Genomic DNA, 15,711 nt, shown 5'->3' with positions numbered 1-15,711 from the left:
AGATACCCACAGGCAGGGAGCATCCCCCTGCACCCGTGTCCTGCCTGCTCCAGGACCAGCTCCCAGGGTTGTTACCTGCTCCCCACAGGCTCTTCCCACAGCCAGTTCCGAGGGAAAGGCAAGAGAAGCAAAGCAGGAAAGTTTGCATCCCTGCACTGACTGCTCTGTATTATCTGTATGTGCAACAATCAGCTCCAATTAATCCCCCCTCAGCTTGGCCCGCCCGCTTCATTACCTCCCCTTGATGAGAACCATCAGTGGGGCCTGTAGGATTTTGCTAATTAGCCTCACTTCGTTTATCATTTCCATTTTCTCCCAGAGACGCTCGGCTTGCTGGGCGACAGCTTCATCTCCCGTTGAAACAATGCGGCCCCTTCTGTGCCTGTCTCACTTAGCGCTGTCACCGCAGCCATTATGAAATTGGGGTTTCATTTACACACTAATTAAACATTACAGCTTGTTCACAATTACAACACGGGGATGAAGAGGTAACTAATTACTTAAGAAATGAGCTAACATTTATCTCCCATTCTTCCCCCCCCCCCCCCCCAGCCCACCGCCCTCCTCTCCAATCAAGATTAGAAATTGTTGTTGGATAGAAGCAGCCCAGCGGGCCCCTGCCCGCCTCTGCGTGTGCCACATCCCCTTTGGGGAGCCGTACCGAGACCCTGGCTCTGGGACAATCCATCAACCCCTAATTGCAGCTGGGATGACGGGGGGGGGGGGCTGTGGTGGTGATGCGTGGCGCTGTGCCAAATGGGCTGCAACGGGATGAGCAGCGATGCTAAGGATGCATCCGTCCTGCTCGCTGATGTGGCATCCTCAGGACAGCCTGGCTGTGATGCTGGAAGGGACTGAAGTGCTCCATGGGCATCATGGCCTCCTGCACCTGTCAGGCTCTTGCCCATCGGGTTAATGCTGCAGAGGCGAGGGAACCCAGCACACCTTCCATGTCCCTGTGGATGGGCAACTCACCTGGGAAAGACATTTTCTTCTGGGAGGAATTAACATTGAAAACTGGGAACCACTAGAGCAAATAAAGCAGGCTGTCACTCAGATCAAGAGGCTTGGGGCACAAATGTGACTGGGGAGATGGGCCCTGAAGAGCAGGCAAGGAGGAAAGGGGCAGGAACCCCTTGGCTCATCCCTTGGGATGGAGCGGCTGGCATGGGCAGGCTGGTGGCCTGTGTTCAGCCTAGCAAGGCTGGGTGCTGCTGCTGAGCGAGCAACAGCCTCCTTGCACAGGCTGCCATGTGCTGCTGTCACAGCAGAGTGGTCCTCACCTCGCTGCACTGAGGGCAGTGGCTGGAGCTGTACATGGGTGTGAGGATGGGGCTGTGGAGAAAGGTGACAGTGACCAGGATTGTCTTGGGATGGATGAGAGGATGCTTAAAAGGCAGCAAGACAGCTGAGGGGAGAGAGGCCAGGGATGCTGCTGCCGTGCCTGGACACTGCTGCAGGCTCTGGGAAAGGGTAATGCTGCTGCAGGGCTTCTAAAACACAAGAGATTCCCCCCATAAACATCCCAGAGCATTGGAGATGCTCTCAGGAAAAACTACCTCAGCACCAGACAATTAAGGTTCTTTCACAACTTTTAACCCGTGATTTTGAAGACAAAGAATTCGGCCTTGGCATAATCTGAACTGTTAATTGCTTTGCTGATCCGCAGTGAGAGAACTGAGCTGTATCGGGGGGCACAAAAGCATCACCTTCCTGGGCTGGGAGAAAATTCAGAGCTGCTCTCCAGGGGAAGGGGATGCTCTCTTCTTCCCTCTGAGCCGCTTAAAAAATAATGATCAGGAAACAGTTAAGCAAAAGGGGGGTGAGCTGGCGGTTTAGAGAAAAAAAACCTCACACCACTTTATAATAATAGTAACAACTCATTCCCATAGTTTTTATCCTTCCTGTCTTTAGCCCACAAGAGAAAAAAAAAAAAAGAAAAAGAAACCCTGAGCTAAACTACTGACACTGGCTGGGAGCTTAGAACTGCCGTATCAAACAGAGCCCTTGAATCTCCTGAACATAATTGTGCTGCCCTCTAACCTCAACCTTCAATCAGTGCAGTGTAACTATCTCATTTTAGCCTACAGGACACACCCCTCTGCTAACTAGCAGCCATATTCTTCTCATTAGGAGACTGCTCTGGACGGGAGCGTGGAGGCAAAGCCGTTGTCTCTCTTTTTCTCTCCTCCTCTGCCTCTCTCGGCTGTTCTCTATGTACTTCTGGAGAGGGAGAGCATCAGGCAGAGGGCTTTGTGGGTGCTGGAGGTGGCCCAGCGGCCAAGCCCTGAGTCCCCCGAGCATCCACATGAAGCCAAATTGTTGGTTCTTGGTTGGAAACGCAGGACGGGAGAGGGAACCTGGCGCTGGTACCCCGAGCCCTGGTACCCCCAGCTCCAGGGAGCTGCAGCTAATGGCTGGAAGGGGCTTCCCAGCAAGTCACTGCTGCTGTGCCCACTGCAGGCTCCTTCCAACCATGGCTGCACCCCATGTGCAGAGCCCCTGGGGAAGGGTGTAGAGGTGGCAGTGGAGACATGCATGCCCTGGTGTGCATAGGCAACCAGCAGTGCCAGCACTGTCCCTGCTGCCATGGGGTGGGCAGGAAAGCAAGGGGTAATGCATGGCTAGGGTGTGGGCAGCAGGAAGGTCTGCACAGGCAGCCCCTCTGGACTGGTGGTCGCTCCCCCTGCACATTGCAGGCATGTGTGTAATTAACAGTGAGAATAACTACAGCAGGAAAGCTTACCCAGGGTTGCTGGGTGCTCTCCATCACAGGGGGGTTTTGCATCATGTCACTGGGTAGGGGTTTTCCGTGGTTTCCAGTGCCATAGGGGGATGAGGGAGGACAGTCCTGTAGCCCTCCCAGCACAGCAGCCCTTGTGACCCTGCTGCATCTCAAGGCCACCACCTGGCCAAAACCTGAAAGATCGGAGCTCTTGAATCCCTGCTTCATGCCACCCTCTCAGAGACCTCCAGGCATGCAGGCGGACACATCAGAGCACAGCACTGGACATGGACCCTCAGTCCCATCAGCATGGACTGGTGTGCCCACCCTCAGCAGTGACCATTACTCTGCTGCAGGACCGGGAATGAGCCAGAGCTGGAGTGGGATAAGCTGGGATCAGCCTGTGCAGTGGAAGCTTTGGCTTTGGGAAGAACCTCACGCTACGGAAGAAACAGGAGAGCAGACCCCCTCTGATCCCACTTGCAAATCTACAAACAGGCGACGCTGGGAAGGGGCAGCAGTGTGGCTGGTGCAGCTCTTCCTTCCTCCAAGAGCCCTCTGTCCTGGGATTTCAACTTGTTATCAACTTGGGAGTGGAAGAATTACACTGATTTTTGTAAGGACACGGGAAAACACAGCACTCAACGCATTTTTGATGCCTTGGTGTTCACCTTCCTCATAAAGCGGCACCTTCCCCATCCAGACCCTGTCCCTAGATCCTGTGCTGAGTTACACCAGCTATTAACACACTCCAGGTTTGCTAAACAGGACATGGGGCAGTGATCCTTAAACCAATTAATGTGATCCTTTGATTTCAGGGAAGGATGACGAGAGGGCTGCCAGTGCCACGGTGAGGCAGGAGTTATGGGTCAGAGCCCAACAGCACAGAGATGCCCATTAACATTTAAGAGGTGGGAGCTGGTGGGCAGCTGCTTCTGCCAGATCCCTTTTCTGCATCCTTAGCTCTGCCCCAGCACCTCTTCCCAGGCACCAGGAAGAGCGATGGAAAGCAGCACCACGGTGCTTAATGGGGGTCTGGATGCCAACAAAGCCTCTGCCGCCCCATGCCTGGGTCAGGGCTGCCAGGAGGCAGCTCCTGCATGGGGACAACTCCCCTCTGCTCAATGAGGACAGCATGGGGCTGGTGGTGCTTGGTCTGAAGGCCTGGTACCAGGGGCAGCATCACCCCATGGCCCAAAACTTTCTTTCTTTCTATGCTTGGCCGTTTTGAAAGCAGAAGTTCTCTTGGCGAAGTCTTTCGGGGGAGGTGGAGAGAGAGTAGGAAGCCAAAGAGAACCGTCTTGCTAGTCAAAGCCTTTAACAACTATTTTTAATATTAGGCAGAGGAGCCGGAATTTGAAATGAAACAGCCGGTGCCTCTTTGATGGGTGAGCTACAGATCTTGAAACAAGGTCCATTCCCTCCTCCTTCACTAACTAACAGCCATATTTCTCTCATTAAAGACAATCTGGCCGTATTTTCAAACTTCTTAACAAGGCGATCACTGTAATTTGAGATTTCTATTATCCATGCTCCTATTACAGCAGCCTTTTAAGCAGCTAGCTGCTTTTTTTTCTGCTTTCTTTCCCCGACTTTGTCTCTCCCCTCACTCTGCCATTAATGGTAATGACGTGCAGGAAACAAGAGCGCCAAGAACCATCTTTTTTGCCCCCACCAACCCGTCTTTTTGGTACTAGGTTGTGTGGGGGGGTGGCAATAAGGAATAAAATAAAAAGCGAAATGAAGTTTGGTTATCTCTTATCTGGAGTTCGGTTTTTAATCCGCCCAGGGGCGCAAATGAAGCCGATGCAGTTCCTTATCTCCCCCGTGGATCACAGAGCACCCCCCCCCTCCAAAGACCCCCAGCTCTGTCCCCTTCCCGAAGGCGCCTGGCCATGGCCCCCTCCCTGCCCCATTAGTCCTTCACTGGGCTCTGCCAGATGGATGCAATTTGCATAATATCACCAGAGGAGGCTGGCAGATCAACTGGGGTCAGGCTCTGACATCTCCAGCACAGTCTATCTCCAAGTGCTAATTTGGACTGCATTGATCTCTCTTTCTGATTTCTTTGTCATTTACGTCTGCAACGGTTTGACAGGAGATACAGAGACAGACAAGGGGGGAAAAGAAGGGGAGGGGGGGAGAAGAAGAGGACAGAAACAAAGATTGTAGTTACAGATGTCTTTAAGGGGAAAAAGCAGATTAATCCAAGGACTCCTCTGAGGGTCGCAGCTTTGAAACGTCCTAATTATCCTATTCTTATGAATTCCTATTCTTATGAATTCCTGTGCAGACTTGGAGGGGGGTCTTACCAGGGAACTCGGGAGAATGGGAACTTGTTAAATTGTGGTGGAGTCTCTGGCTGGCTGCTACCCCTTCCCCTCCTGCACCTTCCAATAGTTTCTGATGAGGTGAAGCAGGGCAGCTTTAAATCTGGCATCCCTCACTGAGATGGCTTTCCCTCCATAGCTCTGCCACCACTCTTGTTAAAGGCAGATCTTCAGTAAGACTTGGGCAGGAGTCTCTCCTCGCAGAGGGGGGCACAGTGCTCAGAGCCACCAGCCCCATGCTGCCCAGGGAGGCTGGAGCTGGGACAACGCATGGATGGCTGAACTCTGGGCTAATCTGAGAGGGACCGCAGCATCCCTGCGATCCCCCAGGATCACTGAATCACAGAATGGTTTACACTGGAAAGGATCTGAAAGCTCATCCAGTTCCAACGCCCTGCCACGGGCAGGGACACCTTCCACTAGAGCAGCTTGCTCCAAGCCCCATCCAACCTGGTCTTGAACACTGCCAGGGATGGGGCAGCCACAGCTTCTCTGGGCAACCTGTGCCAGCACCTCAGCACCCCCAGATTAAAGGATTTCTCCCTAATAGCTAATCTAAATCTTCCCTCTGTCAGCTCAAAGCCATTCCCCCTTGTCCTGTCACTCATGTCCTTGTAAAAAGTCCCTATCCAGATTTCTTGTAGTGCTTCTTAAGTTATTGGGGAATGCAGGGCAAGTTTGGGGACATGTTGTTGCAGGACAGCACGATGTTAAAACCCACCTTCCACTGGAGTCCATTGCAGAGCAGCACAGGCAATCCTTGCTCGTAATTGAGATGTTTATGTTCGTTAACAGGAAACTCTTCCCCTCCTCACAGGTAAGGGAAATCACACTACCATTTAGGCTTGTCTGGGACACAACACAGAGACACCAAGGCACCAAAAGAATCACAGGGAAATCAAAGTGACACTCAGTGTTTTACATTGCTGCTTTCTACAGGAAAAGCTCCCTAGAAAGTTAATGATCTTCCAAGGCTTTTCACCTAACATGTCTTGCTGTGTTGGAGGATGCATCATGGTGCATGGGAAGTGTTTGCTTGTTACAGGGCTAACACACTAGTAAAGATGCTTTACCTGCCCAGCACAACATGGGGTCAGCACAAGTGTTGTTCCAGCAGTGTGTGTATGGGATACTGTGGAAAGGTTCAGCTACAGGACTGGACAAATAAATAGCCAAGAGCAGGATGAGAATGAGGCAGTGCAAGGGTCTCTGTACAGATCATTTCATGTCTGCATGCTCCTGGGTTTGGGACTGGCTGATTGGTAAGACAGAGCACACACAATATAAACCATTGGCCTCTCCTTGTGCTCCCAGTATGCCAACAACGGTTTAGAGTGATATGAGAAATGCGTTTATGAGGTTTCTCATTCCTGGGGAGAGGAACTGGGCCAGGCGTTGGGCTGAGGATCACAGCTGGCTTGGGAAGGAGGGAGAGAAGGACAGCAGATCTTCTTTATCTACCTAGGGAGGCAGTCCCCACTGCTGATTCCAAAACCAGAATCCAGACAAAATGGGCTACCGGGCAGCTGCAGGATGACAGCCGTGCTGTCCTGATGTGGGTCAGCCAGGTCTGAGTCTTGACAGAGACCTGCCTTGATCTTCAGCTGGGCTTGTCATAGAATCATAGAATAGTCTGGGTTGGAAGGGACCTTCAAAGCTCATCTAGTCCACCCCCCCTGCAATGAACAGGAGCAGCTTCAACTAAATCAGGTTGCTCAGAACCACATCCAGCCTGGCCTTGAATGTCTCCAGGGATGGGGCATCCACCACCTCTCTGGGCAGCCGGTGCCAGTGTTTTACCGCCCTCATTGTAAAGAATTTTTCCTCACATCCAGCCTGAATCTCCTCTTTTAGTTTAAAACCATCACTCTCATCGTATCGCAACAGGCTCTGCTAAAAAGTCTCTCCCCATCTTTCCTATAGTTTTTTTTAAGTACTGAAAGGCTGCAATAAGCTCTCCCTGCAGTCTTCTTTTCTCCAGGCTGAACAACCCCAATTCTCTCTCAGCCTTTCCTCATAGGAGAGATGCTCCATTTCTCTGATCATTTTCATGGCCTCCTCTGGACCGTCTCCAACAGATCCATGTCTTCCCTGTACTGAGGACTCCAGAGCTGGATGCAGTACTTACTCCAGGTGGGGTCTCACCAGAGCAGAGTAGAGGGGCAGAATCACCTCCCTTGATCTGCTGGTCACTAAGATAATAATCCAGAAATCCCCCTTATACCCAGTCTGATACCAGTGCTGCAAACATCACTGCTTCCACCCAGAAGAGAGGGGCTTGTGTCCACTTCCCACACATCCCAGGCGAGCCGGCACTGCATCTGCCTGTCCTGGGGCTGGGAGGGGAGCATGGTGGTACCCGACTTTATTTCAACCTCTTCTTGCTCTTTCCTTTCCCCTCTCAATTTCCTGCCTCTCCTGGGGGTGCAGGGAATCCTGCTTTCCCCAGTATCCATGGGATCCATCAAAGCCCCACAGCCCATCTCACCCTCCCTTCCAAAGGCTGCTCTCCCCAGGGACAGCAAGACCTCAAGCGAGCAGCAAGGCGTGATGAGCCCATCACAACCCCCAGCAAGCAGCAGAGTCGGGCACAGGACCAACTTTAGGCAGGGTAGGACGGAGGGGTGAGTGCAGTCAACACAAACACTCAATCATCCTTCCTTTCTTTCTTCTGTGCCTCCTTTGTTAACTGCAGGAAACAGCTGAAAGACCTTGAGTTTCCCATTGTAGCGTGTATGGGAACAGAGCTGCAGTGATCAGAACATACCCCCCGCTGCTCCCGGGGAAAAAGGGAGAGCAGGATTCTGTCTAAAAAGGGTTTACGATTAGAAGAGTGTTCTGTCACTCTGGCGCGCAGTAATCCACTGCGCCACCAAGTCCCTTCAGAGAGATGTCGAAAACTTAAATGACTGAAAGCAAAAGAGCCCCGGCTCAGGTTCCCAGGCAGCCAGACATCCTAATTATCTTTAGATCCACTCCCACATGGAGGGGAGAGAGCACACATGAGTAAAAAAAAAAAAGAAAAGAAAAGAAAAAGAAAAAAAAAAAAGACTGTCACATTGCTTTTTTCCTTTTTTAAAAGCTTGTCTCCGCTCACTGCTTTTCCAGCTGTGACACCTCTCACGGTAGTTAATTAGAATCATGTCACCGCGTTAATGTGCTCTGACTGGACTCTGACAGACGCGTGTCCTCTAACCGGCCGGCCCGGCCAGAGCTCCCTCCCCATCCCTCCTTGGGGATGCGGGGCTGCTGCTTGTGGTGGTAGCACCCATTGCCGCCCGCCTGCTCTCCCATCCCCATCCCCATGGTCCACGCTGGGACACGCTGCCCGGCTGTGACACCCGGCACACCGCAGCCACTCCACCTGCTTGGATCCGCCTGACCTTTACGAGCGCTAATTCAGAATGACACTGCTCATTTGGTGACATTTCTGTTGATTTTTACTTAAGTCTCTTTTAATTATTTAACTCAAAGTCTTTCCCCTTCTGCCTTGGGCTTTCCCCTTCTGCTGTGTGCAGGGCAGCAGCCCCATGCCCCACTCTGCAGCAGTGAGCCCTCTGCTTGGCTCTTGCTCCCAGCATCCAAGGATGGTACGGTACAAATGGCACTGCCCCAGGCATGGCACCAGCTGCAGGACACCTCTGCTGAGAAAGCAATAGCTGGAGAACAGGGTATGTCTGCTCTGGGGGAGCATGGGGTTCTCTAAGGCTTCTCCCATCCCCTGGAAGGGACAAGGAAGACAGGACTGGCAGTGTTCAAGGCCAGGTTGGACGGGGCTTGGAGCAAGCTGCTCTAGCGGAAGGTGTCCCTGCCCATGGCAGAGGGTTTGGGACTAGATGAGCTCTTTTCCAACCAAAACCATTCTATGATTCTATGACTGACTCTGCCAGACAGGGCCATACGGGTGGAATGGAAAGTGATCCAAAAAATGGAGGGGAGTTTCACAAAATGCTGTCCCCTTGTTCCACTTGCCCCACTGCAGATGAGGTGGTGACAGGATCCCACAGATGCCTGGGAGAGGCAGGAAACTGAGAGCGGAAAGGAAAGCAGGGAAGAGCGAGAAGAGGCTGAAATACAGCCAGCAAGCTGCCAGGACTACACACTCCCAGCACCTTGCAGGGCGAGGCAAAGCCTCATCAGTCCCCACTGAGCTCCCGGTGAGGGAGAGCCAGTGCTGACAGCCAAAGGCCCCCATTACAGCGGGTGGCATGCCACGTGCCACCGCACTTAGCGAGCGTGTCCCTTGCTGCCCTCTCCTTCAATGTCAGCTCGGAGAGCAGCCCGGCGCTGGCAGGACGGGAGCAGGCAGAGTGGATGTCTCCGCTGGGCAGGAGGCACCCGGCAGCGCTGGCCCGGCTCCCCGCGGCGGTGGCAGCTCGAGGTAGTTAATTAGAATCGTGTCACTATGTAAATGTGCTCTGACTGGACTCTGACAGACGCTCACCTATGACACCGGGGGCCAGGAGACAATCCACATCAAACTACTGCAGTGTGACCCTTTTAACACAAAGAGTAAACTCAGTGCACATCGAGTTGAAGCTCATTAAAACTGTCTACTCTGCGAGCATCCCATTAACCTCACTGTTAAAAACACGCGATTCCTCTTCTTCTTTCCGAGGCCTAATTAATGCTCTGGATCAGGAACAATATCACACCCTAACCTTCCGAGATTTCCAATCAGTAAATGAAAAGAGAGAGATGGAGCCAGAAAGGCATGGTGGTTTGCTGGGTCGCTCACCGCATGGGCTGCTGACCTGCCCAGGCAGGTAGGGCTTTTCCATTTGGCATGGTAGAGATCCTCATGGAGGGAGCACAGCCCTGACCAGGGGGACTGTTTGCACAGGGAAGACGGTGAAGCCCTGTGCAGAGGCTCAAGGGTCGCAGGATTACATCAGCTGGTGTAAAACAGCCCCGTGAGGGCATCGTGTTGAGAGAGATGTTGCTATGGGACCAGCAATCCTGGGATGGGCAGTGTGGGTTCACTAGCAAGAGACACAGCAGCCTGGGAACCCTCTTTCCCCCCAAAGTAAAAGAACAACAACCCCAAACCAGACATTTAGCACTAAATCTAAAATCATAATAATGTGTGTGCTAAAGCCTGAACCTTAAAGATTCAGTTAAACTCAATTAGATTTAAAAGATCAGTAGCAAGGGGTAACATCATGTTTTAAAGACAGTCAATGCACCTGAGGTGGAAGCAGAGCTGATGAATGAGAAAAACTTTCCCAGCAGCAGCAGCTACTTCTGCAGCTTTAGAAACTTTTTGGTTTTTTTTCAGTGTATTTTCATTTCAATGGCTTGTTCAGAGCTGAGAAACAACCAATGATTGGGGGGGTGGAAGGGGGGAAGTGTGCCTTTTATCCTTTCATAATCAGGGAAACAAACAAACCACCAAACGAAGGTGGGAGAGGATGAGATGTACTAATGCTAAAATGTTGAATTGGTGCTCTCCAGAAACACTGCTTCAGCTCACCCATCACCTCTTGCTTTGGGTTCATGCATGAGGTGTTCTTACCTAGAAAGGATTCTGAAATTGACTTTTCCTTCTGTATTGAGTACATGGCAAGGGAAACAGGATTTTATGAATAAAACCAATTCAAACTACTGATGGGGTACTTCAGTATGGCATTCAAATCTTTACCCAAAATAATTTAATCACCGCCTCTTTAAGAACAAATAGTAATTCCCCATTTTTCTATCATAATGGATATCTAAAAAATAAGACTAAAGGCATATTATGCTACATAATTGATCAAAATAAATGTAGCAAAAATAGAGTATCTGATGAATAAAAGAAAACCAGGTTTAACAATTGGGCAGTGATAAGAAGAGCTGCGCTCAGTTTGATAGGTGCTGTTTGGTAAAACTTGACCTTTTTTTAGGGAAACACGTGAAAAGGCAAATATATAAGAAAATAAATTCCTGAATCCGGGTGATGCGCTAGCTGGTTTCAATCACAACTAAACCCTGGGATTTTAATTCTGATTTATATCAGTCTCTGGAACTCAGTAGCGAGACCCCAGTGCAAGACTTGTATGGAGCCAGTGACTGCTGATCTTTGCATGAGAGTGCCAACAACCCTATTAGAAGCTGCAGCTCTTTTTTGGCAAGCAGTGCCTCAAACACATGTTTTAAGAATGGCAACATACACACATCTGTAAGGGGTGTAACTTCTTGGCAAGACTCAACTTCATAGTGTTAAGGGCCAAGAAAACACCAGAAGTTCCTCACCCCAAGATCCTACAGTCCATGCTAGAGCTGACACTCATTTAGTCCTGTGTGGCCCTGTTGTGGTCTAAACCCAGCCAGGCAGCTCATTCACTCACTCCCCCCCTTCTTGCCCTCCCCCTACTCCCAGAGGGACGGAGAGGAGAATCGAAAAGAATGCAACTCCCATGGGTTGAGACAAGAACAGTCCAGCAACCAATGTACAACACAAATCACCGCTGCGACCACCAATGACAACAATGATAAGAGAAAATAACAAGGGAAGAGAATACAATACCACCGGCCAACAAACGAGTCTGATCCAGAAGACCCCTTGTCCTTCCGGGTAACTCCCAGTCACCCCCCCGGGCATGACATGCTGTGTTATGGAATACCTCTTTGGCTAGCTTGGGTCAGGTGTCCTGTCTCTGCTTCCTCCCAGCTTCCCCTCCTCCCTGGCAGAGCATGAGCCTCACACAGTCTTTGGTCAGGGTAAACATCACTTAGCAACAACTGAAAACATTGGTGTTATCAGCACTGTTCCCAGGCTGAAAGTCAAAACACAGCGCTGCACCAGCTACCAAGAAGGAGAAAAATGACTGCTACTGCTGAACCCAGGACAGGCCCTCAGGGCCACATTCAGCCCAAAGGGAATCCATAGAGGATAAATACCCTGCACTCCCTGGATTTTGAACAAGATGAAGGGGATAAGGTGAAGCATCAAGTGGGACTGGTCCACAAACATGCAAACTGCAGGGATTTGGAGTGGATACCGACTGAGCCAGTGAATCTGAGAGTGATTTGAAAATAAAGCAACACACAATCGGTCAGGGGAGGCTGCAAAATTCCTTGCAAATTGTTTGCAAAAGCAAGTGGCCATCCACTGAAATTTTTCTGCCGTATTTGAAGGGAAATACCCATGTTGCACATTCCTGCATGAGTGAGCTGAGGCTTCACAGGACTGCCTGCATCCCCCCAGACCAGTCCCAATGCTGCCAGGAAAGGAGTTGCAGGGATGATGGCACGGTATTCATGACAATGGTGTGGCTGGCTAATACATGTCCTTCCTGTTCCCTTCTCAACACTCTTCAGTTTGCAGACTTCTGAAGGGAAAGGCAGTCCTGGGCAGGGAAAGGGATGGCTCCTACCAGCCCTGAAGCAAGAGCAGTTTAGAGCATGAAAGAGGAGAGTGGTGAGGACTGCTCAGGTACAGGGTGACCGTCAGCAACTGGGACGACTGTGCCCAGTTTCAGTAGCCAATATGGAAGGAGTCAGCTGTGAAGGACTGATGCTTGCTCCAGGATGAGGCAGCAAAGCCAGACCCAAGCAAGCCAGGCCTCCTCTGCAGTGAACATCACCTCCTCTGCGTTTGGGCTGGGGACCTCTTGGGGTGTCACTAGAGCCAACATTTGACCCATGCCCATCCATTCCCAGCCAGCAGGCTGGGAAACGAAGTGGCCAGGAGGCCAAGAGGCTGGTGCCCTGACAAAATGCCAGGCAAGGCATTTCTCCAGACACCAGCATTGCCCCAAGCCTTATCCCAGGGGGGACACTGGGATTCCAAGCCCCAAAGCCAGCAGCACTGACACTGCAGGCAGCAGCTGTGCCTGGGGCTCCCAACCTGGCCAGGAGGAGAAGCCATTCTCCCTGCTGACATTCAATGAACCATGCCCTCAGCTCACTCCCAGAGGCCCAGCCGGTGGTAAAGGCACCAGACACAGGGTGCCAGTGGCTGCCACCTCAACAGGAAGGCAGAGGATTGCTGATACCCAAGGCAGAGCTGCTCTGGACCCAGCCCAAATGGAACAACCAGCAGGCTGCAACACACAGGGCACATGTGTGCTGTTGGCAGTGCCAGGGAGATGGGGACCATCACTCTGCTGGTGTGGCATCCTTCACAGCAACCATAGAAACCCCTTCAAAGAGTGTGTGAAAGGCAGGTTTGCCTCTGGGATGGAGTGCTGCAAGAAGGAAGCTTGGCTGCTGGGCCTTGCTTCAACATGGGCAATCTGCCTGTGGTTTACCTTGTACTGGGGAGAGCTGGGAGTGCTCCTCACAGAGGGAGTTTGGCAGAAATGAAGTTGCAAAACCCTCCTAGAGGACTGTAACGAGGAGAGACATGAACAGCATCTCTCTGAATTCCATCAGGCTGTGCAAGACAACAGCACTGAGATAAACACAGGCAGAAACCAACAACAGACGGATGATACTCCAGTGCTAGGGATGCTTTGTCAGAGCAAGAGAAGACAGCAACAGAGAGCTCCTGACATAAATAAAATGAGGGAAGATGAGGCACAAACCAACCTTGCACCCTCAGGAGACCCTAGGAAAAGCCCAAGCCCCCACAGCAGGACATGCACACACAATTCCTACAGTCCCTGCTCCCTCCCCATGATCTGCTCAACATGGCACAAAAGCAAGGCAAATCTGCTCCCAGGCAAGGAAGCAAATTTTAATGCTACCTCTGTCAATAATGCAACCAGATCCATAGTTCAAAAGGAGCTTGCTAATTAAAAGCGGGTGAGCTTTAAATAATTCATCTCCTTAACTTGGATTGATTGGAGAGTTTAATGGTTAGAGCCTTGAAACAATATTAAACAGCCTCCTCAAGGCCCAGGTAGCCAATGACTTTTCCAAGTAAATCTTACCTCCTTGCAAACTTTAATGGCCACACGTCACTGTGGATGAAGCGCTGGGAAGCAGAGGGAACACCTGACTGCTGCTCTCCAAGAGGTGATCCAACACCCCGCAGAGAAATGAGACAGGCAAGAGTGATGCAGCCCTGAGTTACAGCCCTGCCTACAGCCCAGTAAATCTGAGCTCCTGCCATACCACAGCCTGCTGCTGTCCCAGCTCTGTGCCCCCAGCACTAAGCAGCAGGCAGATACATGGCCTCGGTGTCTCAGGCCAGGTCTGCATCTTCATGTCACTTTGATCCCTGCTGTGAAGGAGGTAGGGGAAACATGGAGCACTGGCACCATGCATGGTTATTTCAGCTGTGGGACCATGAAACTCATCACACGTGAGCAAACGGGATGATGATTCAGTTCTCCAGCTGGGGCCATGCATCTTCACTCAGCAACATGTTTCCAGCCAGCTCCAAGGCTGTACTGCCTGGCAGAGCGTCCTTTCCAGAGCAGCTGGAGGACTGGTCCAATGGGGAGAGCATCCCAACCAGCCTGGAGACCCCTGCCCTGTGGTCCAGGCACTGTGCAACCCCTGTGCTGCCCACATCCACACCATCCTAAGCACTGCCAGAGCAGCCAAGGAGGGGAGCAGCTCCCCAGCCAGAGGTGTGTTTGGCACACTGGGATGTGTCAGGGACGGAGAGCTCATCTGTGTGCCCATCCTGCCCTGACACATCTTTGTCCCTTCCACCAGCTGGAGACCCTGCAGCCCTTTGACTGGCTCTCAGCACCCCAGCCTGGACAAGCTCTTGGAGCAGAGGCACATCCTGTGTGCCTGGAGCAGCAGCTGTGGGGAACGATGGGCACGGGGCGGCGTCACTCACCTATCCCGCTGTGAGGCCTCCCTATGTGCTGTAGGTTCAGTCCTTTGTTCATGTCTAAGAGCCCATTCTTTGGCCAACTCCCCATGGCAAAGCTGTAAGCCTGGAAGAGAAGAGCAGAGGGTCAGATGGGTTCACAGCCCATGTGCAGACACGTTTTGTACTTGCCCAAGCTTGGTTGCTCCTGGTACTGGTGTGGGTCTGTGTTCGCCGTGTTCAGTGTGGACCCGCGCATCATCTTTGCAGCAGCTCTCCTGAGCTCAAAGCATTCTCACCCTGCCCCGTCCCACCTGATGCACCTCAGAGAAGAGGTGAGCAAGGTCTCTGCTGGTCTGTAGAGATGACAACCCTCATGAGGTTTGCTGGGCACTGTGCTGGATTGGCATCACTCAAAACCACTTTCGCCATGCTGGGGCGAGCCAGGGGCTGTGAGCTCATCCTGCATGTCCCTGGGTTGCTTCAGCACCATCTCCCCATTCCTGCCTCACCACAGATGGGGTCAGCAGCAGGAGTCAGGGGTGCCCATGGCCAGCAGCTCCCTTTCCTTCCAGCAACCACAGCTCTCCCAGCCTCCCCTTTCATTTCCAGTCCCAGACCACAGTTGCCATCACTGGGAGAAACCCGACTGGAAGCCAGCACTGCCCACCCCACTGCACAGAGCCCACAGCCTGGCCAGAGGGAGCCTGCTCCATCCCTGCAGGATCAAAGCAGCCTGGAGCCTGATCAACACAAAACCCCACCGGACAATGCAAGCATAAAAGCAGCCAGGACCCGTGTCACACGCACGGCTGTAATTACAGCCTGACAGCCACGTATCTTCTTCATCTGCAGGAATTAAGCTCAGCGCCGCATTGTGAGCAGTAAGAAGGGTGCGTGGGCTTAGCGTCGCTCACGCTGGCGCTATCTCTGCTGCCGTGAGGGCCATTGTCCCCAGATGAGAT

At 52.0% G+C, this 15,711-nt stretch overlaps 1 protein-coding gene across 2 annotated transcripts in view; it reads right to left on the bottom strand.

Moving 5' to 3' along the window:
• Positions 1–15,711, bottom strand: part of ERI3 (ERI1 exoribonuclease family member 3) — a 131,222-nt gene that overhangs the window by 23,705 nt on the left and 91,806 nt on the right. For both annotated transcript variants that reach the window (XM_057425881.1, XM_057425882.1), the window contains exon 7: positions 14,774–14,873. In XM_057425881.1, the coding sequence (XP_057281864.1) occupies positions 14,774–14,873 (100 nt within the window). The remainder of the gene's footprint in view (positions 1–14,773; positions 14,874–15,711) is intronic.

The sequence above is a fragment of the Pezoporus wallicus genome, unplaced genomic scaffold, assembly GCF_028554395.1.
Source record: "Pezoporus wallicus isolate ANWC-B61680 ecotype Strahan unplaced genomic scaffold, APGP_CSIRO_Pwel_v1 contig_13480, whole genome shotgun sequence".
NCBI classification, from domain to species: domain Eukaryota; kingdom Metazoa; phylum Chordata; class Aves; order Psittaciformes; family Psittacidae; genus Pezoporus; species Pezoporus wallicus.
This window is presented reverse-complemented; position numbering and strand designations above follow the sequence as displayed.